Raw genomic sequence first — 18855 nt, 5'->3', positions numbered from 1 at the left:
TGTAGACCTTCAACCAAAGCTAAAGTACTTCTAAGGCATTTGGAATAAGCATAAAAGATGATTGTATAACCTAAGGCTAGATTCAGAGATAGCAGAAAGGCACCTTTTAATTTCAGCAATCCAGAATCAATAATTTGATGAAGGAAAAGGTATTTATTTATTCTTTGAGCTTTTTCTGCTATTTAGAATTCTTATTCTCGTACTAATACTGGGTAACAATTGCTTAGATAGCATATAAAGAATAAAAATCTAGCCTCCAAGGTTGCATGTTCCATATATAAGTATATTTCCCTTTTTTCCTTCTTGAATATAAGAATACATTATGCTTTTTCAGCCTTATGTCTTCAGTCAGTAGAAAAATCCAATTGATCTCAATGGGCATACCCTCGTTATTTGCTGTAAGGACTGCAAAATCTTTTTTCACAAAAATTGTGTATTTTGCCAAGAAAAAGTCTATGCATTAATAAAAACTGGTTACACAAGCAGCCTACAGCTTATCCTTAGTTACATAAATAGAGTATTTTGCATTTTCATCATATAATGGATTAAAAATTAATAAACTTCTGTGAGTTTATTAGCAATATTCACCAGAATACTCTATTGCCTTTCATCTTGGTTTCAGAGAAAAGTGCTATAGGGATTTATTTCTTTACATACAAGATCCTTAAGGGAGATTTTAATTGTATTTTATTTCCTGCACGAGTCAAGGGTAGGTGGGGACCAACATGTTTTGAGTACTTGATTACAGATCAGGCTGGGGAAAAAAAAAAAACAAACAAAAAAACAGCTCCCCAAATGTGAAAATTCTCATCTGTCGCTCCAACCAGCTCCTCTAGTTAGTTAAAATGCTGGTACATTCCCTCTTGTTTTCCCTTCAGAAGAGCAGCATACCATACTGAGTAAAAATCCATTGATCCCTGTAGAAGAGCTGTAGGGAACTGAAAGATACATGTGTAAATGCAATAGGTCACAGCAGGGTCCTAGGCCTTCTCTGTTGCTTTAATTTTGTTTGATGTGCCTTGTATAAGTACCAGAAATTAAATCGTTTCCTTTTTCCCTTAAGAAATGGGAAGAAAATAATTTATTTTTTTTTAAATAAATAAAAAAAAGTCATAAGGGTCTTGCACCCAAAATTTATGTTTTCCTTATAAGAAAAAAGGCTGGAACAGCAAAGGAATCCACGTCGCTACTTCTGACATTGAAATTGAACTATGGCTCCTTTTGTGATACTCTCAGTTAGAAAGCATAGACTTGGCTAAGTCAAAGTGCATTTAAGCACATAAACGCATACCTAACTTTCAGTACTCGAATTGCCTAGCTGAAAGCAATGGAATGATATACATGCTTAAATGCTCTGCAGCCCGGAAAAGGTAAATATGCTAACAGACTCCTTCAAGTACAAATCAGTAAAGGGGAACATTTTTGCTTTGGAAGATTGGTGCTGACGACAAAAGATAAAACCAAGTCGTAAGCTCTCACTGTTCTCTGATGTGCCAAGCTTGTTAACTCTGTCAAATTAATACTTTGCTTTCTTGACACGATGTTCGGGGGTAGATTTTTTTTTTTTTAATTTTTTGTTTCCAATAGAAGTTACCTACATTACTGGTAGGATTTAATTCTTTGCTAGCAAAGGTGTCTCCAAGCGGAGTTAAAAAAATAAAACTGACAGCTGATTAAGGGTAAGTACAAGTTACAGTCAGAATCAACAAGCCTGTCACTTTTTACTGGTAGGTAAATCTTTGACTAAGATTTTCTTCATCTTCTGTTGACTGCATGCTCCTAGTGTGTTGCCTACAAGAACTGTTTCAGTAAATGCTTTCCAATTAAACGTGATTGGTCATTGACTTGTGCCAGGCAGACTCAGTTATTAAAGAAAACTTTAAAAAAAAATTATATATATATATACAAAAACTGTGGAGGCTACAGAAATGGTGATTAAATGGAGCAATTTCAAGCAATTATTGCAAGTTTTTATGATTATTTTTAAAAAGATGATACTGCTCAGAGAAAGCTAACCCATTTTAAGGGGACACATCCAAGTTTGTAAGTAAATATATGTCACATGCCATTTAAAATATTACAACTTGCACTAATTGCAATGATTATAAACATAGATCAGTAGTCATAGAAGTGTCACGTTTTTGTTTTATTTCAAGAAGAATTTTAATTACAGGTAGGTAATATTATTTTGAGGTTTCATTTTCATATATTTCCCCTACATCCTTTTTCATCATTTAGTTGGTCTCTTCATTTTCAGTTTCCTCATGTTAATAAGCCAAGGTGCATATGATTATCTGACCTTTTGCTATTTTACGTTTCTACTTTTCTTTTTGTTTATTTTTTGGTTTTGCTTGGTTGCCTTTTATTTATTTTTATTTTTTCTTTTGTTCATTTTTTTTTCAACCACTCCTATCCTTTCACTCAAATCCTCCTTTAACCCACTACTGAAATTAGAGCCATCAGCTCCTCCTCAAGACATTAGTTGCACAAGCCCCAGCTCCACTAGCATTTTGGTAAGTTGGAAACCTCCACCGGTGGAAAAACAGAACGGCATTATCACTGAATACTCCATCAAGTACATTGGGATTGATGGAGAAGATGTCAAGCCCCATGAAATTTTGGGAATTTCCTCGGACAATACCCAATACCTTTTGGAACAGCTGGAAAAATGGACTGAATACCGGATCTCTGTGACTGCACACACTGATGTTGGACCTGGCCCAGAGAGCTTAGCAGTATTGATTCGGACAGATGAAGATGGTATGTTGCCTGCACTACATCAGTTTGCGCCTGTATGACTCTCTGTCGATCTGCTGTCTTTTGTATAGCCTAACAATATTTTTTTCTGCTCCTTTTTTTTTTTTCCTCAAATCACAGATATTATCACCCTTTGAGTTTTTTTAATCAAAGACGTGCCCTTCCTACACCATTTTTATATTTTGTATTTTGTATTTTTTTAAGAGAAAGTACCTTTTTTGAGAATGACTTGAATCTGCTGCCCATTTGAGCCTATACCTATCCTTCTTGCTCCTCCTTTAACAGAAAAATAACTCAGGGGAAAATCTTTCTGCCTTTTCCTTGATTTTACAGTCATTGTTACTTTTAAAATCTTATGTCTATGAACTTTTTTTTAAGGTTTTGTTTGGGGTTTTTTAACTGCTTTCTTGTTCTGTGTTGTGCTTTTGAATTTTGATTTTTTTTTATCCTTTTAAGTTTTGTTTTTTATCTTGGAAAACTGATGCTCCACACATATTCTTTTCTTCCATGCTTGAAAGTGAATGAAGACAGCCATATTATCAGCCTCCTTTTTATTCTACTGAAAAAAAACCAAACCAAAACCAAAAACCCAAAGAACTTAGAGAATGAAAATAAAGGAAACTTTTTTTGAAATCTTTTGTGTTTTTATTAGTGGTATTGTTATTATTTTAATGATTAAAATATCTCTTTGTACTGTAGTGCTTTGAATCTCAAAGCATCTTCCTTGGCTTTTGTACATTTTTACATGTTTTTCTATTTCTCTAATACTCTTTTTTCTTCCATTTTTTGCATCAGTCATGTTTTTTGATCTTTTCACTGAAAGGTAGAGCAGATTGGTTGAGCATTTTCATTTGTTGAACGATTTGTATTCTTCAAAGAAAACACTAATAGTGAGTCTGCCCTTTTAAGAAAAAAGCAAAAGACATGGGTGGGACAGGTGCCTGTAATTCTCTTCTGTCCAATGATGTTGTTCCAGTTCCTAGTGGTCCTCCTCGCAAAGTCGAGGTAGAGGCTGTCAACTCTACTGCTGTTAAAGTGTCATGGCGCTCACCTGTACCAAATAAGCAGCATGGTCAGATCCGAGGATACCAGGTCCACTACGTGAGGATGGAAAATGGAGAGCCAAAGGGTCAGCCCATGCTGAAGGACATTATGCTGGCTGATGCACAGGTAATTTGGGCATTTTATGTTCTTTTCTACATCACATTGAAAGCATTTCATGTACCAGAGAGAGATTGAAAACTACTGCCTTTTTTTTTTTCTATAGTCTCACTGGTAACCTATTTTTCTCTCTATTTTAAAAACTTTTTGTCAGAGTGATTGCATTTAAAGGTTGTCAAGCCAAACCTATCCACCCTTCTCTGTATAGGTGTGCAACTAAATGCTAAACTATGCTATTCTGCTTGTTCCTTTGAACCTGGAGAATTCACTCGATACCCATGCTCTAAAGTTTTAAAGCATCAGGGAGATCTGAGCCAGGTGCCAGTCAGTGTAGCAAACTGGGCACTGCCTGATACACCCACACAGTATTTCTTTGTTTCATTGGGGAACCTGGAATCGTTAGAGGCCTGTGCTAGTCCATTATTGCAGGGTTTTATCATTAGTATGTATTCTTCTCATCATTCATTTCACAGGCAATAAATTTATTAGTGTATCTTTAGAAATCACTGAAGTATTTATACTTCTCATAATTTTTATCAATAACTGTGCAATAAAATGAGGAGCTTAGTTTAAATAGGTATGGGTTACTTACATTGCAAAATTTCCCATCTGCTTTATAAATTGAGACACAATGAAAACACAAGCCTGATCACATAAAGTTTAAAAATTTCTAAAAAATAAGCTTTTACTGATTGAGATCCATGAGTGATCTGTAAAACTGAAGATTCCTTAAGCTTCTGGAGGATGCCTTGAGGAATCATCCTACATTGAAACTATTATCAAGTATACACCTCTCACTGCTAACTCTCAATTTGTGACTGGAATGACTGTAAATCATAACAATTTATCAACCTAGTACCAAGTAAAGCATTAAACTTTCCACTTAAGCATTTTATGTGAATAAACAAAGGGGGAGTTTTTTGCTTCTTTTTTTTTTTAAATTCTACCAGTCATAGTTCTAAATTTCAGCTCTGCAGACACCTTTTTTGAGAACAGGTCTGCTACACCAGCATTCTGCTGATGACCTCGTTCTCAAAGTATTTATTGTCTCTGTTCTGGGAGGTCTTTTTTGCTTTTTTACTTGCCAGTCTGTACTATCTATCTATCTACCTTTCTGTCTGTATGTACTTACCGCTTACATTGAGTGGAGAGAAAGATGTAAACAGGTCAAGAGGTGAGAATGAAAAGGGGAAAGGGAAAGAAGATGGAAAAGCAGATGCTACTACGCTTTAGTGCTCCCATTCCTTGCACAGATTTTCACTTTCAACCTATGTGTGGTAGTAGTTTCAAGTAATTTTAAACACTAGAAGGTCAGAAATGGGGGGACTAGATGATATACTGGAGACCAATATCATGAAGGCAAAAGCTGTACTTTTTTTTTCACAAGTTTGGCTTTGACCTTCCTTTTTGCAATGGGTTCACTCTGGATAGTCACCTTCTTCCTCCTCCTGCCACTTCTTCCTGCCTATTATACTTCTGCAACACATGTGATTAGGGCTTGTGCAGTTATGAAGACCTTGATGGTATAACATCAGTGTGGTTAGGTTTCAAGCCTAAAAAATCCTATTATTAATTTAAATAAGGCATTAAATTCCTTTAGGAAACTCAAGCATATAACACAGTAACATGATTAAAGAAATCAGGTAGCCCTTAATTCTGCCTTGGTTGCTGTTACTAATACAATCTGTTATAAAATATTACTACATGGTGCAAGAGGATTCATTACTTCTTTCATCTTTCAATGAAAGAAAAGTGGCTGTTTTTTAGGGAGAGCAGAAATGGAATTAAAAATGCCTGGCTTGATTTCATTAACCAAATTCTATGTGATTCTACATGATTAATTGAACTTTTACGTGATTTTCCCAGATATCTTTCATATTTATTTTATTTTTAAGAAAAAAAAATTACCTCAACCAGGCTGCAAATCTGTTCATTTCTTTTGTTTTTCCTTCCAACATTCTTTACTCTCAATCAGTGGGAATATGATGATACTGCCGAACATGTGAGTAGTTTTTGACTGGCCAGAAAAAGCAGTATGTGTTGGGTTTTGGATTTTTTTTTCTTTCTGCTTGTTTGCTTGTAGCCACCTTCTATTTTCTGGAGTTTCCATGGGTTTTCTTCTTTTTGTGTGTCATTTGCACAAGTGCATGTACCTAACATCAAAAGTGGATTTTTCTTCTTGGTTTTGGTGTGTTTTTTTGGTTTTAATTTTTCCCAGGGACAGTTGGGGTTACTGTTGCTTGCTTGTTCTGAGGTTTAGCATGATGACAAAATATATGAGTTTGTTCTCTTCTTTTTGATGGCTGCCACTAACCTTGCCCTACAATATTCTCTTTACAACGAGATGTTAGAAAAATAAACCAAAAGTGACTCAGAATTGTGTTGCAATAGTCAGGTTTATCTGTATTCGCTTTAAGGTTAATGGGTCTTTTCCGTAGCTTAAATTTGGAGTCAGTTGGGCTCCCTTTTTGATAATCTTATTTTATTTTATTTTTTTTTTTGCTATCAGGAAAGGCAAATACCCTGCAGATTATATGCCCAAGTAATGGTTTCCTATATCCAGATCACACTTAAATGACAACACTACATGTAATCAGATCTCCTACACCAAGAACTACTGTTCATTTTAGATGAGGCTAATACCCTAATCACTGTTTAAAATGAAGGCTTGTGTATGTGTGTGGTTCTGCCTTTTACAATTTTATTCTGTTAATATCTGGCATAGTTTCCTTATTTTTTTATTTTATTTGATCTATTTTCCCCATTCATTCTAATCACTACTTTGATATTTATATACTACTAATAACTGACTATAAATAAAGTACAGAATTCTAATCACATCTGTACTGAGTTCATACCCACTATCTTGAAAAAACCATTTACTATGTATAGCCTGACCCATAATTTTTATATTAACTTTTATGGCTGTTGCATCTGAAGGATGTGTTATTGCACATTTGCTATTTATTCTAGATGCAAAAATATACCGCCTCTCTGGCAGCAGTGAAGTTTAGTATATAGCCGTTCAAGCATGTGAAATTGCAAAGGAATAGTCCCGAGGTTACGGACAGGAAGCTGTTGAGTCAGGAACTTTGGGACTGTCAGCTACCTCCAGATACTGTCCTTTTATTTTTGCATATATACATAAATTATTATTATTATTATTAAAACATTGTGAGTTTCAAGGCTTAAATTCCTCTGGCTGCCCTTCTAGCATGCCATAAGTTTAGTTCATTTCATGTGGCTGGCCCTTCACCGACTTCTCTGTGTATATTTGTGTGCTTGAACTTCTGTAAAAAGATTCCCCTTGCTTTGACACTTAGAGTTAGATCTTGTTCCCATTCAGTTGTACTAGCTGAAAAACTACTTGTTTTGTAGCTGCTGTCATTTCAGGGCCCATTAGCTTTATTTGACCAGATTTTTAGTGGTGTTTGAGGTAGTTCCTTTAGACTTGAAGAGTGAGTTGTTTCTGAAGTCCTTAGATGCAGGATCCAATCTATGACACATGTTGCAATTAAAGTGTTATGAAAGTAACAAGGCATTCTTCCTGAGCTAAACTATTGTTACATCCAAAGCGTGGATACAAATGCAACACTCTCCTCTCCGGGCATTTTATAACCGTATCAGTGTATACATCCAGTAAATAACTAAGTTAAACTGAGTTTCTCATAGGTACATATGCATGCATTTTACAGTATCACTGTTATTCCTGAGGGAAGGTATTTCAGAAGGCTTTATTCACTGTTCGCACCACTAAGCCTTTGGCCTTGTGCCTTACATTACCTGAGACATGCTATTTAGAAGTGTGCTGTCTTTTATTGCTTAAGTGAGTGAAGCGTTTTGCATTATGAAGCATTTCACACAAAGCAGCCTGTTGATGCTCTCAGATGCTTGCTATCACTGCCAGAAGCACAAAAGCGTGTGCACTGTATGTAATGTATAGGGATTGTCTGAAGGATTCTATGGTCCCCTGAAAAACAAACTATTTTTAATAAATTGTCCTTGTTTTATTTCATCTTAGGAAATGATAATTTCTGGGCTTCAGCCTGAAACTACATACTCCTTCACTGTGACAGCCTATACAACAAAAGGTGATGGAGCACGCAGCAAGCCCAAACTGATATCTACTACTGGTGCAGGTAATACTCAAATGCCTATTAATCTCTTTGACTTATCCTGCTACTGTTTTGCTCCTACTGCTTGAAAGTCCCCTGGAAGTTCTGTTTCAGTATTTATTGAAACAGACATAGGTAGGTAGATAGATAGATAGATAGATAGATAGATAGATAGATAGATACATACATACATACATACATACATACATAGATACATAGATACATAGATACATAGATACAGAAACAGTGCTTTGCCTGTGAAAATGTGATACATCATACTTTCTAGCAGCTATTCCATTCTGACTGGTGTCTTTTTTGAGAGAAGAAAATAGAAATTCAGAGCTAAGAAGGATATTTGAAAAATTTGTGGAGGGCTTTCCTGAACTTTATGAGAGTAGCAATGCTGTTGCCTCTTAGTAAGGACACAGTATGATCGTCACAACTTGTCTGAGGAAAATGTGATTGTTAATGAAGAGAATTAGAAAACAGATTCAAAGTCCAGCCTGTGAAACCTTGAAACCCATATTGCATCCATGGCAAATAGGGTAAAATACACCTTGCCACTGTGCTCAGTGTGCAGTTGGTGGTACTAGGAAGTAGTTTTCTGACTGTATGACCAATTCAGCTGATTGCATTCAACACTGGTGGGACAAACAAAATTGCTTTTAGATGAGAATCAAGGTTTTTTAAATTTAAATGGTTCATTGTGGCACAACTTAATGAAATGATGTCACCGTGGCCTTAGTGTGGTGAGCACTTACAGCTTTACACAGCCTAAAAGTGTACATTTTCCGGGTTTTGTAGTGTAACTGTTAAGGATAGGACATGGAAACCTTTATAGCACCATTACAAGCTTTTAAAACAATGGCTGAATGTAAAGCACATCCTGTACTAATACCAGAAACATCTATATCCTTGTCTCATCAGCTTCCTTGGAAAAATCTCAATCTTGGTGTCCAAATATATCATATAGTTATATTTCAGAGTACCTTCTAGTCATTAGTCTTGGCTGATGCTGAAACTAAAGTTCCAACTTCTTATCTTTACTTGAATTCTCAGTCTGGGAAAAAAAGTGATACATGTTTCTCACATTTGAACTTGATTAAAGAGAAATGACATTTGATTCATTATTCTTTTTATACTTCAATTTTCAATTTAAATAAACACAATTATATAGATTACAGTTTGGTTAGTTTCTAGACATAAACATAGGCTATGCAAATCTGCTAGCAAAACTTAAAGCTTGTGGGCATTCAGTCCTTCTTGTCTTCATGTTTCACTCTTCTAAAATCTATGACGCTTCTACTTTAGAAGGATGAAAAAAATCCCATGTCCCATAAAACTCTAAGTGACTGACAAGCAATTGAGGATCAGAGGCTTGCCTGTAAATGTAGTAGATTTTATACTGTACCCACTACTTGCATCACCTTGTGGAAAAGTAACGTTTTTTCTTGATCTCTAGGATAACAGCTAGTTACCATTTTGCTCCTTTATACATTCCAAGTTCTATGAACACTTCTTCGCTTGAGCTCTTTATATAAGGAAAATTCATATGCAGGTGTTTGGAAACAGACAATAAATATATTCAGTGCCACGAGTTCCAATCTCACTGTCTTTCTATAACAGTACATCAGGGAAGTGAAGGGATGATGCGTTAATACCAAGGGCTTGTAGGTCTGAAATGTATCCTCTTATTTTATAAGAGTTTCCATTTGATCTTTTTCCTGAAAAGGTGCTATTCAAATACTACAATAAAGCAAATGAGGGGCCTGACTTTCTAGTCTGGTTTCTAAAGGTTTAAGTCAAGTGCAGCTGTATAAGTGTGATTTTATACCTAAGAGATATGAAAGGAGAATAAAGGTCTAAACGTTTACTGGAGAAGCTTACTATTCATATGTTATTCAGATGATAAGTAATTATTCTACTTTGTCCAGTTAGTGATATAAGAGCATCGTTTACATTTTCAGACAGAAAAGAATCAGCAAATTCAAGTGAGCCTTCAGAAAAATAATTACAGTTATTAGTAAAGTAACTGAATGTGGTTAATATTTTCACTGTAGGGTATGGTTTTGTCTTATATCTATTTTCATGGGTGTGAAATCAGATGTAAGAAAAACTGTTACTGAACATTTCCAAGTCAAAGTATTTGAAAATTTTAAATTTAGAATCTACAAAATATGCAATTAAGAAGGTCTTCATAATAAATAAGACTTGAGTAGTCAGTGATATCATACAATTTTTATGAAGAATTTAATCAGACCTTTAATTTCTGGGTCATAGTAGTTGAAGAATCTCATAGTACAAGAGCTTGTCCATTATTTGGGATTTAATCTGTGTTGGACAGCACTCTTGAAATACGTATTTCAGCTAAGAGGAGAAAATTTATGTTAAGATGGTGGTGTACTATATAGCAGCTAACAAACACAACAGTGTAATTTGGCAAAGTCGGCTTTCATGTAATTCTAACAGTTATGACATGCCATAGCAACTGGTTGGTATTAGTATAGAGAGGGGAGGAATAGCAAAATTCCCATGGTTAAGGAGGAAATGATTAGTGACCTAACTGGCCAGTTAGATACTAACAAGTCAATGGGGCAAGGTGGGATTCACATGAGGGTGCTGAGAGAACTGACAGATGTGCTTGCCAAACCCCTTTCCATCATCTATCAGCAATCCTGGCAGACTGGGGAAGCTCCACTCGACTGGAGGCTGGCAGATGTGACACCCATATATAAGAACGGCCGGAAGGAGGATCCGGGGAACTCCAGGCCTGTCAGTCTGACCTCAATCCTGGGGAAGATCATGGAGAAGGTCATCTTGGGAGCTATCATGCAGCACATGCATGATGGCCAGGGGATCAGGCCTAGTCAACATGGGTTTACAAAAGGTAGATCCTGTCAAACTAACCTGATCACCTTCTATGACAAGGTGACCTGCTTAATGGATGAGGGGAAGACTGTGGATGTGGTCTACCTGGACTTCAGTAAAGCCTTTCACATGGTTTCTCACAGCATTCTGACTGAGAAACTGGCTGCCACTGGCCTTGACAGGTGGAAACTCTGCTGGGTTAAAAACCGGCTGGATGGCCGGGCCCAAAGGGTGGTGGTGAATGGAACCAAATCCAGCTGGAGGCCGGTCACGAGTGGCATCCCCCAGGGCTCAGTCCTGGGTCCAGTCTTATTCAACATCTTTATCAATGACCTTGATGAAGGGATTGAATGCTCCCTCAGTAAGCTTGCAGATGACACTAAACTAGGAGGAACTGTTGATCTGCCTGAGGGTAGGGAGGCTCTTCAGAGGGATCTGAACAGACTGGACCGATGGGCTGAGACCAACAGGATGAAGTTTAACATGGCCATGTGTAGAGTGCTGCACATGGGACATAACAACCCCATGCAGTGCTACAGGCTTGAGGGAGACTGGCTGGAGAGCTGTCAGGCAGAGACAGAGCTGAGGGTGTTGGTTGACTGCAGGCTGAATATGAGCCAGCAGTGTGCCCGGACGGCCAAGAAGGCCAATGGCATCTTGGCTTGTATCAAAAACAGTGTGGCCAGTAGGTCTAGGGAAGTAATTGTGCTCCTGTACTCAGGATTGGTGAGGCCACAACTCGAGTGCTGTGTGCAGTTCTGGGCTCCCCACCATAAAAAGGACATTGAGGTCCTCGAGCAAGTGCAGAGGAGGGGAACCAGGCTGGTGAAAGGGCTGGAGGGCAAATCCTATGAGGAGCGGCTGAGGGATCTGGGGCTGTTTAGCTTGGAGAAGAGGAGGCTGAGGGGAGACCTTGTCACCACCTACAACTATCCAAAGGGAGGTTGTAGAGAGGTGGGCGATGGTGTCTTCAGCCAGATGATGGGAGATATAACAAGGGGAAATGGCACAAAGCTGTGCCAGGGCAGGTTTAGCTTGGATATTAGAAAAAAAAAAAATTACTGAAAGAGTTGTGAGGGCCTGGAACAGGCTGCCTAGAGATGTGGTTGAGTCACCTTCCCTGGATGTGTTCAAAAAAAGTTTGATGAGGTATTTAGGGATATAGTTTAGCATAGGATGGGATTGCTTGGACTTGATGATCTTCAAAGGTCTCTTCCAACCTTGTGATTCTGTAATTCTGTAATGACTGTTGCAAAGTGGTGTGTGAGGGATATATTGATGTGTAGTTATGGAAGTGGATCTCACTAGATCAGAAAAAAAATTTTTCATAGGCAATTTCACTTCATTTGGACTCATGGCAAGATCAGGTAATATTATCAGAAGGTTCTAGATAGAGGTATTCCATGATGTGACTGTATATAGGACTACACAGAATTCTGCCATTTGTCCCCCAAGACTGTAGTATTCCCAAGTGATCGTGCTGAAGGAAAAATGTTAACTGAAAGCTATCTGGAAATAAAATGACAGAAATAAAGCCTTTATCTCTTTTTTTTTTAATCAATAGTTGTGTGTTAACAAAAAGGAGATTCATGTACTTCACAACATCAGATAGGCTCCACTTAAAAAAAAAAGTGACTGATGTTATTTACCATTTTAATCATGGGGTATGTTAGTGGATAAGTAACCTTTATTAGTTCCCCTGCTCTGATCAAGAGCAAGCAGTAATTTCTTTCTCTCTCTGTAGTTACCACCAAGGTTAAAAAATAGTTCCAACTGTGAGATTTGCCACAAGAGAAAAAAAAAGCAATTTATCACATAAATAATTTAGTGACACCTTCCAGCATTCTCTCCTCTAGAAATCCAAAGGAGTTATTATTCTATTTGTGTGGACTTTTCTTCTCTTTCATATGCTCTATTGGTTTCAGTAATAGTTATAATATAGAGAAAAATATGACCTGGAAAAGGTCTTTTCTTTGTTTCATAAGGGCTTGTAATAATCAATGAGGAAAACTCAGAACTAGTCAGAGAGGGATTGTTTATGCAGTGAAAGTTTAGGAAAAACCATACAAAATTCCTGGGAATACACTTGCGGGTGAACTATTTGACTAGTTTATTTAGGCTATTTGCATGGTTTATTTTAAAAGTGTTAGAAATGTTTAAGCAATTTGAAGCAATGTCACAATTTCTGACAGACATAATGAGGGAAGAGCTTATTAAATGCAGAATTTTATTCAAGCCTCCCTATTCCTAGTTCATTAAGGAATGGTAGTCAGAAATTCTGACAATAAGAACCTGATTTACTTGGTGCTTGAGAACTGAAAATAAATAATAAAATCCATTGTTTAGATAAAGTACGGCAGTTACATTCATGTGGAAAGTTATGGATTGTGAATGGAACTAATTAGTCTTTGTGGAAGACTATGTTAACATGGCACTGCAATTCCAAAAAATATTCTGGTCTCTTGATCTGGTGGGCATTGGTACACAATGAACATCGCATTTCTAAATAGTTAGAGATATGCTTCATTATCAAATAGTTCATTGTAATACAAACAGATTATTTTGAAATGCAAATATTAATGGAAACATAAATACAAATATTAATGGAAATATAAATGAAATATATATTCATATAAATGAACATTAATAAATTTGTAAAAATAAATATATATATATTAAATAGAAAAGCTAAATTTGAGCAATTGATAGCAGGACTCCACAAAAGTACACCATAGAAGTTCTATAATGGGATTACCTTCTTGATAAACTAATTTGATCCTCTGGACTGATTGCCCTCACCACATCTACCGCCTGACCGCCTCAAAGGCAAATCATCACTTTGGTCATCATCAATTAATCATTTGAGTGTATCTGGTGTGCAGGTTAAAAAGAGCTTCCAATTTATTCTTCATCAGAAGATATACAGTTCATGTACACCAAGACCATGCTGGAAACTAAATCCTATGTTGGTAAGCCAGGGCAATCAAGAAGTTAAATTCAAAATTGTGCTACTCCTCCAAGCTAAAACAGCGCATGCTGGAGGTGATGTATGTGTAGGAAGTGGAATGATAAGGTTCTATCATACATAGTAATGATTGTTGATGACAAGATTTTTCTGACTTCCCTTCTACCATATTTTAACCATCAATTGCAAAAGTGATGTTAGACACATCTAGAAACTTGTAATTTCTCCATTATTATTACTATTGTTACAACTACTACTATTATCATTAATTATTTTTCCATTTACAGGAATGGCAGAAATGTGCCTTGGATTAAATTAATGAATACTTATGACAATACTCTTTTTTTTGCAAGCAAGGATTTGTAAGTGAGACAGAACCATTCATAAAATGTCTGTTTAAAGTTTTACTTCTTGACTTGTGTTGCTAAGTCCTGTGCCTCTCAATGTTCTCTGTATTAGAAATTACAGTAAGGGAAGAAGACAACAGACAGTAAATGGCTCTACTATCATAGTTCATTATACTGTATGACTAAATAGTGCAGGAGGCAGATATTATTTCTTCTATAAAACAGTAATTTATGGAACTAAGAGTGAGGGAAAAGAAAATTTATCCCAATTCCTGGTAAAACTAGCCTGAAGAGTTATATGTGCAATTCTGTTTGTCCTTATCATCTTCAAATAACATTGTGCTACAGTTCCAGGCAAACCTCGGCTTGTGATTAGCCACACACAGATGAACACGGCTCTAATTCAGTGGCACCCTCCTGTGGAAACCTTTGGCCCGCTGCAGGGTTATCGCCTGAAGTTTGGTCGCAAAGACATGGATACACTCACGACTATGGAGTTCTCAGAGAAGGAAGATCACTTCACAGCTACAGACATTCATAAAGGAGCTTCTTACGTCTTCAGGCTCTCAGCTAGAAATAAAGTGGGCTTTGGGGAGGAGATGGTTAAAGAAATTTCTGTTCCTGAAGAGGTACCCAGTGGATTCCCCCAAAATCTCCACTCGGAAAGCTCTACTTCTACATCAGTTCAATTAACTTGGCAGATGCCACTCTTGGCAGAGAGAAATGGCATTATCACCAAATATACCATCTTGTACAGAGATATCAATGTTGCTTACCAGTCAGTTGAACTCCCTGTTGTTCCTGCTGATACCGCTATGACACTTTCTGGCTTAAAACCAGATACCACATATGATGTAAAAGTACGTGCCCACACGAGCAAAGGGCCTGGTCCATATAGTCCTAGTGTCCAGTTCAGGACACTACCCGTGGATCAAGGTAGGATTTGTCTGCTTATGGCGTTGACCTTTAAAGGAGTATCAGTCTTTGGATATCAGTGTTTTTGAAGCTGTAATTAAATCTGACCGGCCCATTCATAAAAATAGGTTCAACAAATACAAAAGGTAAAGTATGTAAATCTTAATATGTTTTGGATGCCTTAGAATTCAGTTGTCCATTGCCAAGCAAGTTCTGGCTAGCATCTTCACAATTTTTTCAGGTAAGAAAAATGTACGTATTGGATTGTCACTAGACAAGAGTGAGAATCTGTTAAAATGTGATTTTTAAATATGAGGAAACAGGTAGGATAATTAAATCCTTGTGTTTTTTTACCTAAATATAAAGCTAATACTCCCAGGTAGTAGAGGAAATATGACAAGATCTAAGCATCAAGATGTTGTTTATATACATTGTTTCTTTTTTTCCAGCAGTGTTTGCAAAAAATTTTCATGTTAAAGCAGTAATGAAGACTTCAGTTTTGCTGTCTTGGGAAATTCCAGAAAATTACAATTCAGCCTTGCCTTTCAAAGTAAGTTACCTTCCATTTCTACGAGGGAAAATACAGAAACTAGAGGATGTCATTCACCTGGTTACATAGCTTACTGAACATGTGGAATTTTTTATTTATTGCTGCAACTAAGAATGCAAGCTAATCAGCAATATTGACCCAAGCTGTTAAATTCAGTCATTACGCAATATGCCACTGTTGGGGCAGCATTTCAAATCAGGCTCGTAGTGGTTATTAGGAGTGATATGAGCACCTTGCTAATTTGTAGTTCATAGTTACTATAATATAGAGTAAACAGTGGAAGAAAGGAATAATATTCTCCTTTTTTTATGCATTTCTGTGGTGACTGCAACAAAGTACCGTTTTGCTTTTGTCTTCCCACATTTACAACACCATGTTTTTACACATTATAGCCCTTTTGCTCCATTACCTAACTAATGCATAGCCAAATAAAAAGACTCAATTTAACCTGCAGTCTGACTGGCATTTCTTCTGCACCATTCTTCATCACTGTTGTCGTCTCAGGCAGTGACAAGTGAAGAGCAGTATTTTATCAACTGAATCTTGCAACAGCTTCTCTGCATAAGGAGTATGAATGAAAAAGTCAAGGAGTACCTTGAAATAAATGCTGGCTCTAGCAAAACTACTTAATTTGAAAAAGTGAAAGAGGGTTTTAGAAATGTTTATACTGCTTTATATTAATGCAGCTATTTTTTTTTTTACCCTGAAAGTGAGAAATTTAATTGCAGTAGTGAATTCAGTACTGTGTTACAGCCTAAAATCCCCAATCACTTTTATTTTGAGTTTATAGCTGGGTTTATTCCTGAATTCAGTGTGGCAGTATCAGTTCACTTCTCTTATCAAGCAATGTAACTTTCAATTTATATATTAACTTAGATCCTTTATGATGATGGAAAAATGGTGGTGGAGGTTGATGGACGTGCTACTCAAAAGCTGATCACCAACTTGAAACCAGAGACCTCATATTCTTTTGTCCTGACAAACAGAGGAAATAGTGCTGGGGGTCTTCAGCACAGAGTGACAGCAAAAACTGCACCAGATGTGCTTCGCACCAAGCCAGTCTTCATTGGAAAGACCAACTTAGATGGCATGATAACTGTGGAACTTCCAGAAGTACCTTCAAATGAGAATATAAAGTGAGTGAATGAATGACATATCATTGTTTTTATCTCCAGAAAGATGATTATTCTTAACTGTTAATGAAATTTGTAGCTGTAGTGATTGACCAGGTCTTTATTCTTCATAATGGTACAGATAGTCCAGCACTCTCTGGTAGTATTTGGTCTAATAATGAATTAATATTTGACAATACTTACCTGAGAGGTGCTTTTAACTGTCTCGAAGGAGAAGAGTCCTTGCAAAAGTAACGGGAACATTGGGCAATCATCAGTAGTATAAAATGTGATATGAACAAATGCAGGATTCTGATCTCAAGTTCCTTGAATGCATCCAGAGGAGGGCAAAAATACTGGTGGGAAGGTAACATAGCTGGTGAGAGGGCTGGAAGCATGTCCTGTGAGGAGCACCTAGGGATTTTGGCCTGTCTAGTTTGAAGAACAGGAGGCTGAGCAGTGACCTCATTGCTCTCTGTAGCTTCTTGAGTAAGGTGGAGAGGAGATACTGAGCTCTTCTCCCTGGGATCCCATGATAGGATGTGTGGAAATGGTTCAATGCAACATCAGGGACAGTTTATACTGGACATTATGAAACAATTCTTTACCAAGAGTGTGGTCAAACAATGGATCAAGTTTCTTAGAGGTGTGGTTGATACCCAAGCCCATCCATGCATTTGGAAAATCTCCTTAATGTCATGCTTTGACTATTGGTCAGTCCTGAAGTGGTCAGGCAGTTGGGCTTGATGATCATTATAGGTCGCTTCCAACTGAAAGTGTCCTAAAAGTCTGTAACTTAGTATGTAGGAGTGAGTAAAATCTGGATCAAATTATGGGGAGAAGGACTGTCCTTCAGTTTTCAGTTGTTTCTCAGAGTACTTTTGTGGTTCATAACAAAGACTGGTTAAGAAAGCAAGGGTGGTTTTGAACAACATATCCTATTGGGAAGAATGGATAACCCATTGATGGGTAGATGCCCTACTGCAGCACCTTAAAGTTCTCAGGCAGGCATTCCAGCATTATGTGAATTGTTACAATTGTTACTGCATTTATATTAATTAAGATTAATTAATTCTGATTATTTTTTTATTAAAAGAAAAATCTCAGCTCCTATCTGCTGGTCTCAGAAAGAAAACAGGATATTATGATGAAAAATTTGGCAGAAGAGTTTATCAGAGGTTACTTAGATTTGGGGGGAAAATGTGCTGTAATGATTTAAACAACAGAAATAAGACTAAAGAGCTGACAGCACACGGTCAGCAGGGATTAGAAAGGTTAGACTGTAAAGATGTGCCAAGAAAACGTGAAACATGGTACAATCAATAAATGTTACTTCTCTGCTTATAGTGAATCTTGTTGGTCTGTAAGGTTCCCGTGTGTAATGTAAAGCAAATGGGGAGGAAAATGAGCAAGTCATTAAATATTGTTGGGGATTCAACTTGTCCTCTCCCTGGTGGATTTTTACTGACAGTGTTGTAGAAAGCTGCTCCCCTTTTTCATTACTGACTGAGGATTTTGAGGCAGGTGAGGTCAAGAAAGAAATGACTTTGAGACATTAAAAGGATGAAAACCTGAAAAATGCAGCCATTATCATTAGATTGAGTAAGATGCAGTCAGTAACAAATGCAGCTAAGGAGGACTGAAGATGGAATAAGTCAAAAAAGATTTATGAGGCAGAGCGTTCACAGAGACAAAAAGGTGCAGAGTAGCTGGTCAAACAATAGCAGAAGATGGCAGTGGAAAAAAAGAGCTGATGCCCTTTTATGTACAGTAAAAGATGAAAGTTGCTAAGTGACATCAGGAAAGGTACATTGAACGTATGGGATCCAACTGTCAGTTCTCCAAATACTGCATCACCTCTTTATCTATCTCCTAAGAAGATGTGATTGAGCTTGAAATAGAAAACAAAAACAACAACAAACAATTGGCCTGACCCATGGAAGCAGGCACAGCAAAGGAACTACATACTGAGCAGAAAAATCTTACCTTATGTTTTTTAGAATAAGTAAGATTATTGGAACTGCAGTCTTCATATAGGAAGAACAATTTAATAGAATAGTTGTGT

General features: G+C 37.0%; 1 protein-coding gene across 3 annotated transcripts in view; it reads left to right on the top strand.

Moving 5' to 3' along the window:
* Positions 1-18855, top strand: part of PTPRD (protein tyrosine phosphatase receptor type D) — a gene marked incomplete at both ends in the record, with an annotated part of 295416 nt that overhangs the window by 171538 nt on the left and 105023 nt on the right. For all 3 annotated transcript variants that reach the window (XM_084278300.1, XM_084278299.1, XM_084278298.1), the window contains 7 exons: positions 2455-2760; positions 3734-3927; positions 5894-5920; positions 7940-8057; positions 14562-15149; positions 15578-15678; positions 16555-16814. In XM_084278300.1, coding sequence (XP_084134426.1) covers positions 2455-2760; positions 3734-3927; positions 5894-5920; positions 7940-8057; positions 14562-15149; positions 15578-15678; positions 16555-16814 — 1594 coding nt within the window. The remainder of the gene's footprint in view (positions 1-2454; positions 2761-3733; positions 3928-5893; positions 5921-7939; positions 8058-14561; positions 15150-15577; positions 15679-16554; positions 16815-18855) is intronic.

The sequence above is a fragment of the Gallinula chloropus genome (genome assembly GCF_964237585.1).
Source record: "Gallinula chloropus genome assembly, chromosome: Z".
NCBI lineage: Eukaryota > Metazoa > Chordata > Aves > Gruiformes > Rallidae > Gallinula > Gallinula chloropus.
The sequence above is the reverse complement of the archived record's forward strand: the minus strand, read 5'-3'. Positions and strand labels throughout refer to the sequence as shown.